Raw genomic sequence first — 12500 nt, 5'->3', positions numbered from 1 at the left:
CCTTAGCCTTCGCCACCTCTGTCTTTGCCATGCACCTCATCTCCTTATACTCCTGTCTACTTTCTTCATCTCTCTGACAATCCCACTTCTTCTTTGCCAACCTCTTTCTCTGTATACTCGCCTGTACTTCCTCATTCCACCACCATGTCTCCTTGTCGTCCTTCCTCTGTCCAGATGTGATACCAAACATGTGTGTGTGTATGTGTGGAGAGGTATATATATATATATATATATATATATATATATATATTATATATTGCCGCCTGAGCACCAGAGCTTCTCTTGGGCTGTCAGACAGTTCTTCCTCTTCACTGGATGTGAGATGACTAAGGCAAGTCATCATCTAGGCAGCTGTCAAGGATAGTTTAAGATTGTTCCATTTTCTCCCCAGCTCTAATGATGCACAAGCTCTGTGAGGTACTATGGAGAAAAGTACAATGGGCTGAGGGCAGAGGATGCCCCTTCACTTCTGCAAGGCACATTCCCTCCAAACAGCCCTAACCCTCCCCTTGCAGCATGAGTAGTGGTGTCTCATGTGCCTTTCAAGGAGATTGCACCACCATGTGTGCCATCCAGTGCTCGCAAACCCAATCATCACCCATAGGAAAGTCAAGCAAACCATACCCCATTTCCTATTTCTCATCTCTGCCAGGCTCCTCCAGTGCTGGGACTGCTATTCAAACCACAGATGCCTGGGTTACAGTTAGGACATCACCCCTTTGTGCTATGGAGCCAGGTTTGAATTTACACGTCTATGCGCAGATAGAGAAAACATAATTTAGAACATTTAAGATGCAGTTTAGTATTTTTACTGTCCCCCTTCATATATTAAGTGGAATATAACAGGCAAGATAAAGAAGACCATAAGAGGCCAAACATTATACACAACAGCAATGTATGGAAACAAAACATAATTCATACAGAACCAAGTAAGATGAAATGCACAGAACTATGCAGTGTAGCTTCGAAATTTGTAATAAACCAAGAAGGTACTAACTTGTGATGTCCCCATGTATGCTACCTTGGGGGAGTTGCCTCAAACCTCTGAATATAATAATACGTCTTTGAGGTCTGAGCAATGCAGATGAGTATTATCATATGACAAAGCACGGAAGTGCCAGGAAAATAAATAATGTACACTCTATATTAAAAACACACAGACACACAAATATGCAGATTAGCATATATCAGAAACATAACTTTTCAGTATAATAATCAGCATTTCACATAGCATATCTATCATATTCTGCATAATCCCACCATATTTCATTAAAGTGTCTCACACACATATATTATGACATCACACAAGAGAATCACACAAAACCAGCAGCCTGATTTTCACCTGCTTCTAAATCTTTCACCTGAAATCGCACTTCTGGGAAGGATATTCAGCTGGTATGAAAATTCAAGCAAAAAAAAAAACAATGGAAATATTCTAGGAATAGTCACATCTGATAACTTGAGAAGAAACAGACAATGTGAAGAAGACATAAGGAGAGGCGAGAATATATTAGGATGCATAAGAAAAAAATGCAATAAATAGAAACATAAAGTCATTTCTACTCTGGAAGGTTGGTGAGATCCATAGGCAAAGCTTCATATTGTTTCAGAATGGTCTTCTCTGATAAAGCATATCTAGGACTGGAACAATTCAGGAAAGGGAAAAAGGGTGCACGGCTTGCATCCTATGCTGTATTGAAAAGCAAGTGTGAGGGCTCAGTACATATTCCTTTGAAGAAGGAATGGAGATGAAGACAGAACTAAAAGTTGTGTCAACAGTAAGAGAATCAGGTCAAGAGAACAGCACCTTTCATAAGAAATGATAGGTGAGAATAACTGAGGACAATCTAGAGAGAAAATGGCTATCTTACAGGCAATAGAGGAAACCACTTTTTCTACAGATAGGGTGCAGATGTATGAGGTGTCATTCCTAACAGCAAGTAAAGTGAAAATTAAAGACTGCATTCTGAAAACAGTGGTTATTTGTGAGGTATTGGAAGAAGTAGCAGCATGCTAGAGCTTCAGTAGATGTAAATGACAGGAATAATGGATATCTGCATGGGAGGAGACAGCCATTATCTACAGGGACATTATTTGATTCTATGCAAAGTGTACTGTGGATATGAACTTCCAAGACAAGTCTGCAGCTGGTCATATTAGTGAAGAATTAGAAGAGATACTCCATGAGAACAACATAAGTAGAGGATACTTATTAGAAACATACAAAACATTTTCCCTGTTTGATTTTTAAATATGTAAAACCCATCGAAGCATAAAACTAATGGTTCATTTGTTTTTGGGTTTTTTTTTCTAGCCACAGCAGCATTCACCTGTATGGAAAGTTTTATGCACTACTAAACCTTCCATTAGTTTTAAAGTCTCAAAAGCCTTAAATCCATGGCATGAGCTTTTTTTATGCCCCTCTCCTATAAACAAGTCAGGACTGTGCAATGCTCTTTATCTGGTCAGTTAATACTCAACTGGCAATGACCACAGACAGGTTCATGTAAGGACAGAATACAAGTTAGGTCTTGTACACTACACTATACTCTCCAGTACTGATGAATGATTATAATGGGCCATTCATAATAAAATGATGGCCAAAGGGCCATTGAGAAACATACCCATGACACCTTTGGTATTAAATGCATATTAGTTGCCATTTGCAAGAGGTTTATTTTTCCATGTCACAGGCATGAACTTATTATTTGCTGTCCAATCATCAAGTCTAATTATGAAAACAAAAGTGGCATTCTTTGTTTGCTGTGCAGATGGTGTATATTCCAAAAGCAATGAATGCACTGAGTTATGAATCTTTCTTGTCAGAAGATGTTTACCTTGAAGTGGAGGTTGAGATCTCTAGCATTAGTGTTAGACAAATATTTGGTTCTGCACAGATGGAAGATGTTGAAAAGTGTAGGAACTTAAAGTAGAAGGGGGGGCAGAATAGCGCCTTACAATTTTGTCCCAGATTATTATATCTGTTTTGAAATTGGGTATCAGCACTGTGATAGGAAGGTGGTATAATGGCTATCCCAAAGGTAACTATACTGCATTGTCTGGCACTTAAGCTAAGTATGTGACTGACACATCAAGCTTCGGCCTGATCTAGGTTCTACTGCAGTATCTGAGTGAATAAGTAGGATTTGTGACTTGCACCCAGAGGTTACAGTCATCAGTAAATGTAGTTACAAACAGTCCAAAGAAACCTGCTTTCACTTCTGAGATGTAGATGCCGAAGAGCAGGGAGCCCAGGACAGAGCCCTGTGGAACCCTACTGGTGAGGCTCCTCTGGGAAGAGGATGTTTCTCCTACCTTAACAGTAGGGGTTCTATCAGACAGCCAACTGACTATCTTAGTGGACTGCATATGGCTTAATATTAAGCTAAGAGAGCTTATCTATGATATGAACATGTGGGATAATGTCAGGGGCATTGGGGACATCAAGGTAAGACATATGTCCTTCATTCATGAATACAGTGACCCTTTCAAAGAAAATGACTAGGTATAGTCAGCACAACCTTCTTTTTGCAAATCCATATCGGTTTGGATCTGGGGTTGTAATCACTTGTGTCATTTATCACCTTGAAAGTTACGTGCTCCATAATTTTACAGATTATAAGATACTTGCAAGACTAATAAATCTATAGTTTCTGAGGTTTGCTGTGGAACCACCTTTGTGTAACGATACCATTATTGCTGATCTCCATGTACCATTATAATCTGTGGAGAGAGTTAAACTGAGCAGGTCCAAGAGAAATATGGTTAGCTGGTGATAGACACTTCCTAGAAGATAACTGTAAGAATTATCAAGTCTCATGGAGCTAGTATTCTGGTTTCAGGTAATATGACTATAACTTGCTCCAAGCTGATTTGGAGAGTAACTGGATGGTTACTGGGTGAGGGTGGGGGGTCATCTGGCTGAGTTAGGAGTATGTAATTAGTACTGAGCTTGTATGGTAGGATATTAGCAACAACTTTGTGATATGAGTGGGAGACTTCACTGAAAAAAGTCTGGAATAGTAATAGCTTCATAGGTGTTTACTAGGCTAATGGCCACAAGGGCCTTTTTAAGCTTAACCATGCATCCCAAATATCTGACAAGTTCTGATACCCTTGATAAGTGTAAGCAGGGGCCTGAGAGATGAGCCATGTACAGGTTACCTGTGTCCATTAGACATAGGTCCCAAACTAGGGTAATGGGTGCCATTTCAAACTTTCCTACAATTACTAAAAAAGGATATGCCATGGGCAGCAAATTCAGCAGCTCAGTGTAACAGAGTACTGAGTTATATGATAGTCTGAAATTTAAACTGAAAGGCTTCACAACAAAACAATAATCAGACCAACTAGGTAAGTCACACTCACACTGCCTATTCAGTAACAGCTAAGAATCAATGTCTCTCTACTCCTTCTCTCATTGGAGTAAAACGGGTGAATTGATTCCTAACAGATTCTTCAAAAACATATTGCAGGCTCACCAGCGATCATTAGTCCCATCCCAGACTTTGCACCTGTTGATTGTGTGACATAGTACAAGCAACAGATTTCAAAAGGAAGCTGGGAAAGGGGTTATGCTGTAGGAACTGCAGCATGCACCTAGTGGGTAGGAACTGCAGCATGCATCTAGTGGGCAGGACCTGCAGCATGTACCTAGTGGATAGGAACTGCAGCATGCACCTAGTGGGTAGGAACTGCAGCATGCACCTAGTGGGTAGGAACTGCTGCATGCACCTAGTGGGTAGGAACTGCAGCATGCACCTAGTGGGCAGGAACTGAAGCATGCACCTAGTGGGTAGGAACTGTAGCATGCAACTAGTGGGTAGGAAGACATATGAGACAGGGTAACATAAGCTTTACAAGTCTAAGGGGAAGGCCTTCCTAATATGATTGTATTGTGTTCCTGCTACTAGCAGATGAGATGAGTCAGAGAGGAGCTTCTAAAGTCAAATTTACATAACAACTAGGCAATTCAGCAGCTACTGGATTTAAAAGCACAACCAGGACAGGATGGACAGGGTGGGGAAAACTTCAGAACAGTCACAAAGCAGCTCTTTCTGTCAGCTAACACAGATTATTCTGTAACCATTTGAAATGTCAGAACCCACAACAGTGAGTCCTGAAACACGAAGACTGAATGACCTAAAGAACAAACTTACATATATTAAGTTCAAGATGCCATTTCCCCCACATGGGGCAGTGCAGAGGGGCTTACCCCCCCACGCAAAGAGAAGTTTTAAGGAGAAGAGTGATTTTCGAAATTTGCTCTTCTCTTGTGTTTTTAGTTTTTTTTTTTTACTTGTCGGCACTTGGCATTTCAAGTGCCGACATTTCAATAGGGAGCCAATTAATCCTTGTCCTGTTATGCTTATTTTAACTAAAAATTCTACTTTCTGACTCCTCCCACAGTTTAAGTAAAGTTAAACTCTTTACATTTAAAGAATATGACATAAATGCATGATGTGTCCCCGAAAAACAAACTCAAATAAATCAAGAACAGAAGATAATAAACAATGTAAAAAGTATGAAAACTATACATCAAGATTTTCAAAATGGTCACAGAAGAGCAGTTCTTATGTCAAACTTGCATTCCTGAAAACGTTTGGTGGATGGATGGTTGATATAATTATCTCTGTAAGTCATGGTACATTCAGCAGGTACTCTTGTAGTAAAACAGCCCCAGTTTCCAGTAGTTGTCCATCAGCTCCAAAGGTAAAATGTTAGTTGTTTGATGACTGGCTAGGAACACTTATCCAAGAGGAACCTCTAATCCATGACATGGACATGCACTAAGACTGAACTATGTTAGATTATTTGTCCTGTGTGCATGTTAGTATAGGCTACATGAATGACAAACAAGAAAAGTTCCTTAAATCCATGGTATAGGGGTATAGGATACTTCATACAGCTATTTAATTTGTATATTTTGTGTACAAAGTGTGAGAGGGAAGAAGAAGAAGACAAAAAAAATGTGTTTACTTACACGACTATATACAAAATACATATTTGTACCGACACTAAAAAACACCTCGGTGATGACTGCACACAAGGGCCAAGCAAACCAAGGATATGATCAATTTATTAAGACCTTTCATCCTACATAGATTTTTATCAGAAATAAAAATCAACATATTATAATCAGTTTATATAACTGCTACTTCCTTTTCATCTGTTGTAGTTAATCAGCATCATTTCCTGTAATTTAAACACACTGCTAATTTTTGTTTGTATTTAAATTGCATGCTGCTAAACTTTAACTCTGAGGGCAACCTAATGTTTTTGGACATACATAAATAAAAAATGTTGTACATATTAAAAATGTATTTTATATCAACAAGTGTATTATAAAAGTAAATCATTTGAGTTTAACTAACACTACTTGATTTCTTTTTTAATTAATTTTAAATAATTGGAAACAGAATTTTATACTTAATAGTATTAAATTATTATTTTCAACAGCATTATTTACTTATGATTTTGGATGAACTTTTATAAATGAACAGTTTTCTTGTGCTGTGCTGATGAGGTCATAACATGGCCGAAATATGCATATCCACAGCTAGTGGGGTTTAGCTTTATTGGCCTGAAATTGTCCATTAAAACAATGAAACAAGTCATGGGCATTTAGAATTGCTAATTAGCTGAAACACCTGGTGTTCATATGGGTCATTTGTATATATCCCACGTGCCTCTGATTCAAGAGGTTTGAGGGGTCACTCATTGGAAGTTCCAGCTTGGCTGAAGTTTTCATTTAGTTTTTACTGATGGGTATTGAGAAAAACACATACTGTTTACAAATGGAAATTAGGGGTATGTTTAAATAACAGGAAATGATGTTGATTAATTACAACCAATAAAAACAAAGTAGTGGTTATAAAAACTGATTTTAATTTGTTGATTTTTTTTTTTTATTCTGATGAAGTCTATGTAGGACAAAACTGCTTAATAAATCAATCATATCCTTGGTTTGCTTGGTACTTCTGTGTGGTCATCACTGAGGTGTTTTTCACTGTTTTGAGTTTTTCTTTACCACCTTTGGTGCCAACAGCTGTTTTGGGTTTTACATATTTGTACCATATAGAGGTGTGCATAAATTATAAGCTTTACTATGCATTTATCTGTTTAAAATTTATGAGATACTGTACCTCTAAATTCCTAAGTTCCTTTTTCTAGGTATTGTGCAGAATTTATTTAGAGACAAGCTGAGACACTGCTTCTATGCCTGAGCAAACTGCTCTTTGCACTATGTCACAAAATTAACTGGTGATTTAGTACTTACTAATTTATACCAGTTAATGCCTTATTGATGAAATGTGTTTACACCATGTGGATTACAAGAACATACATAAATCATTCAAAAGAAATAAGCAAATGCATTGGCAATTGGAGACATAGTTATGTTTATAACAACAGTAGACCTTTTAAAAATTGTGCATTGCCTATCATAAATGTAATGCACTCAGAAAGCAAAATATAGAATAAAAAAAAACAAGGGTGATCATGTATTGTACATGTGTTACACATTTGTATGTGCTAAAACTAAAAGACATGGTTTGCACATTGTTTGATATTTCGATTCCTTCTCAATATAGTTAAGCCTACAGTTTAGTTTTGTGCACAAAAGTATATGTCAGCTTTAATGGAAATATGCCTGCCACATGATGAGATTGTAAGCACCGTATATTGTCAGAGGAGAAAAGGCAAACCATAATTACTCTGTCTGTGTCTTGCAAAATCAGAGAGCATGTGCTATCATAATTTTGTGGGATGATAAGTCCAAGATCAACCAACATTGTTGCATTGAATGAGTACAAAGATGCATGCGACTCTGATTTCTCATTAGAAAAGATTTCAGTGAAAACATAAAGCATCTGATTCCATGCAGCACATAATCCATAACAGCTGCATTGTTTGCTACAGTACGAAACATTTACTTTCTTTTTCTCTTTTATTTTTCACAGTTTTTCTGCCTGTTATATCGCACTTCAATATTTAAAAAGAAAAGAAGAAATGCCCACAAATATAGAAGAAAATAGAAACATATTGTTGAAAGGGGAGATATTTGTTTATACTTGATGCATTTCATAGCAAGGTGACATAGTCTGAAACACACTAAATGTTAATCACACTCCCCACATGAATGTAAGTAGGCTGGGACTGAAGTGCTAACACATAGCCTTAATAGGTCCAAATGTCATAAGCAAGAAAATACAGCCTCCGCACCATCGTCTTTGACAGCATGCCTCCCTAAAGGCTGCTACCCTTATCCTCCATGCAGCTTTTCCTATACTACATCTCTGATTATACTTTAGGAAACCTTTTCTATACCATTTTGTTTTATGCACCTGACACTGCCCTTCAGATAGAGTTCAACAAATATGGAATAAACGAGGGAGCACAGCTGATGCAGCCAAAATCAATACCCAGCATGCAAAGCAATGCCCGCTCACAAGTGACAGTAATTATGTGCAGAACAATACCCAGATTTTAAATGTTTGCACTACTGCTATAGATAATGTAGGGCTATAGTCTATACAGCCCAGAAGACAAGCCATTTGGCAGTCTTCTGTATTTTTTTAGTTAAATGATAGTAACTTCAAGACAATATAAAAATATAATGGACAGCTTCAAGGAGATCTGAGGTATTGGAAAACTGGGTGACTGACTTGGTAAGTAAACTGATCATATGTTTTTCAGGTGACATAGAAAACATCTCAGAACCTAGGCTTACACAGACCTGCAGAGAACATAATATAGAATGTGATAACATTTGTTTCTGTATGGCAGTCAACTGTAACATATTAAAATACTGTTAAAATGGAATAAGGCATATTAAATCCAATCAAATACTCCAAGAAAATGTTCAAAAGGTAGTCAGACACAGAAGAACACTGAAGACAAGGGAGAGAAAAACAAGCAGTCCAAACAAGTAACAAATATTGTTTGTAAATTTTATGTAGTTCCACAAGGTATGAACAAAAAAATTATATGCTGGAGAACCAGCAGTTGTAACCCTCACTGTGGCAATGAAGGTTATTTTATGTACTGTAACATATTTCACGAACACACATGCATACACCTATGTTTATTTTGAAGAAGAAACTTGTATTACTTACAACAAAATACACTTTCAGAAATGGCCCATCATTACTATATTACATTAACTCTACAAGAGCAGGCAACACATGCTACCTACAACTCCAATTGCCATAAATCCTTAAATTAAAGCAAACCTTATATCAAAGCAAGAACTGCATTATTAGGACGTTTACATACATGTGTATAGGCCCAGGTAGGGCAGGCCAATGCTGTGAGCGGAGAAGTTTAATATGATTAAGTTGATTCGTATGCAGGGTACTTTAATAAAATGGAACCATTTAAATGGGCACTGTTGAGTTTGAGTAATGATAAATAGGCCAAAAATGACAACAACTTCACAGAATTCAAGGTCAAGAAATTGGTCAATATATTCCATACTGTATTTATGAGAGCACCTCTTGACATAAATCATCTCTGTATCCTTGCACATTATTATAGTCCACAGTTCATAGTTATACTGTATACTAGGCTAATGACCACCGGGGCCTTTATAAGCATAGCCATGCAATCCAACCCAATTGTGTCCATGTGTATCATGGGTGTTTATTAAGAGGGGTATGTTTGTCAGGAAGTTTATAGGGGTTATGTGGGGATGTTAGTTTGGGCAATACTGTCTGCCTCTCTCTATCATTTCCAGTCTCCCACTCATTAGTCAAGGTTATGATTACATAGTGTTAGGGATGGATTCTGCTTCACATGGATGGGAAGTCTGCTCCAAAGCACTGGGATCCACTGAGACATATATCTATCTCACCAACATGCCTTATTTATGTCACAAGCAAAATTTAAGTCCTTAGATCTACTGGTTCTGATGCTGTTCACTTTGCAGATGTACAAAAGGTCCATCACAGCTGGATCTGAGGATGCCTTGCATGCCAGGCATAGATTGCCTCTAAGTAACTTGTAAGGGGCAGAGTAAAGAGACAGGGCTTTAAGGCAATCTGTATATGACAATGGGTTTATACCTTGGATACTCCTATTAAAAAACCTCTGTTGGCTTCCATCTCTTGTATATGCCTGGTCAGGTACATGCTGAAGGGCATTATACTCGGTGATGTGTCTGAGAAGGGCTGAATAAAGTGACACCATGACAGGAGCAGTTCAAAACAAAGCTAAGACAATTAGAATTGCCACAGAGCACCTCTGTTTTAGGAAATGTCATGTCTTTGTCCGAGGGGCATCAGTATCATTATTGTATGTCTGAGGTGGGGGCAATACATAAAACTGATAAGATCACCTTTGACGGTTACTCTGGATTTACCAGAAAGAAAAAAAATATTTTTTTGTGTTTATTTGAGTGGCTTCTGCCAATGTATTGGCCTTGAAAATGCATTTTCATGCATTCTAATTTCTAATCTTCATAGGTGTAGAGGTACAAGAACATCCATGGCTGAGATCTCTTACCACTTGAGAAGATTATTAAGTAGATGCATGATAGTGCCCTGTGTTATATGTATACCTAGTGGTCTGTGAGTTACAAAATGTAACCTTAGTTTCCACACTGTGTGCTTGAATATCTACTTTTACCTTACTTAAGAAAGAGTGAAAAATGAACAAATATTGCCCGGTGAAGCATTCATAATAGGGACAAATAAGGGTAGTGATCAGGGTTTTACATCCAGTGCATATGTTTAAACCATTTCATATTAATATGAAGTCATTTTTTATGATTAATCATTCAAACATTTATCTAATCTACAAAAGAACAGGAAGTGAGTTTATAAAATCCTACCATATCTCGCTCTTTTGAGACAGAGCAGCAGAAATCATCTGTGCAAAAATGAAACATTTCATTAAAAAGCAACACAACAAACTGACACAAGATATTACAGTTATTACCGAAGGTGACAATGTGTGCGTGTGTGCTGTGCTTGAGGCTATATGCTGTTAAAACTACCCACATTCTGTTTTTGATACATGTGACTAATAAAGAGTAGCACTCTGTAACATAATGTGGCCACTGGTCAGCAATAATGAGGACACCATCTACTAATGTGTTTTAACTGATAATGTTTGTGAGTGATTATCTGGTGTAGTCATGACCTGCAGGCCTCCTGTGGATCAAATTAAGATGACATTTACATAAATTAGCATAAAAGTGCAATAATGTTTCCAGTATTTCACAAAATCAACATGGATGTGAAAAATGTTCATAATTTTCTTTTCAGAAAGAAACTGCTGAAAACATAAAAACACATCCTAAATTAATTACCTCAAATGTCAGGTGATGTTTTTCAAGCACTTTAAAGCCTCAGAAGCTTGAATAACTGATACAACTAAATATTTTTAACAACCTTTTAGCAATGCCCACAAGGCAGCATTTAATCAATTATCATTTCATCTGTATACATATTAAGTGTCTGCACTAAGCATGTGGTGTCATACATGAAAAAAGGTTGACAAAAGCTAAAAGAAAATATTGTATTATCTTTGTAAAACCTGTTTGGGGGCTTATTTAGAAGATAAGAAATATGCATTCTGAATTCATAAAGTAGAATGGAAGAGCGTCACTTTGCGGTTGCATGTCCCTAAACCAGTATCTTTCCTTCCCTGATTAAGTGGCATCAGTTTTTTTCAGAAGCATGATGAAATTAAAACCAAGCTGCAACTTAAAATAGTCATTTTTAGTAAGTCCAAAGTAAAGGAGTAGTCGAAGATTAAAACAAAGAAGTTAGCCTGCTAATTCATTTTGTTGCTCTAATTTGGAGCTTGCATAGCAGGTTTTGGAAGCACTTTTACTTATTCAAAACCAGTGTCTGATTGCATGGTGAAAGGCTGGTGATGTGATGCCAAAAATAACCAATACACGACGAAAGATGTGACGCCAAATGCAAGAAAAACACACAAGAACAGATTGACCTTGTTCCAAGTAGCGGTTAAAAATACACATAGCAAATACAGTGGACGACACACCATTGATAGCAAGCAACTGAGCCTTACAGGTGCACCTTCTAAGCAACCTATTCCCAGAAAGCTCTACTGTTAATATTAATCACTATTTGTGACAAAAAACACTCATTTGCCGGGGAATTCCTACGGTTCCAACTCATGCTGCTGAGAAACTTTGAAATGACACACCTTAACTTTTTGTGTTATACTATAAGGATACCGATCAGCAAAACTGTTTTACATCCCCAATAACACAAAACAGCCCCTGACTTATTGCATGCTTTTCTCTTTTGAAAAGTTGTAGTTTTCAGGTTCACTTGTTCAAACATATGAGCTCTAAAAATCGAGAAGGCTAGACTAAAAAATGAGGTACTTACATCATGTAGGGATAGTGTTCAAAGGCATCCCTCTCTGTTCTAATTGTTCGGCAGTAGGAATCCAAACCTCCGTTTTTTTCTTTCAGTATTCTGTCTTCTTCTGTAAAGGATACTCGTGCCGGGTCTCTGCATCTC

The 12500-nt window shown here is 37.4% G+C and overlaps 1 protein-coding gene across 1 annotated transcript in view; it reads right to left on the bottom strand.

Moving 5' to 3' along the window:
• TRPC3 (transient receptor potential cation channel subfamily C member 3) overlaps nt 1-12500 on the bottom strand; it is a 1904470-nt gene that overhangs the window by 1891730 nt on the left and 240 nt on the right. The window contains exon 1 of the mRNA XM_044061528.1: nt 12366-12500. This exon is cut by the window's right edge and continues 240 nt beyond it. Coding sequence (XP_043917463.1) covers nt 12366-12500 — 135 coding nt within the window. The remainder of the gene's footprint in view (nt 1-12365) is intronic.

Source organism: Protopterus annectens, chromosome 2.part0, assembly GCF_019279795.1.
Source record: "Protopterus annectens isolate FY-2018-M chromosome 2.part0, PAN1.0, whole genome shotgun sequence".
NCBI lineage: Eukaryota > Metazoa > Chordata > Ceratodontiformes > Protopteridae > Protopterus > Protopterus annectens.
The sequence above is the reverse complement of the archived record's forward strand: the minus strand, read 5'-3'. Positions and strand labels throughout refer to the sequence as shown.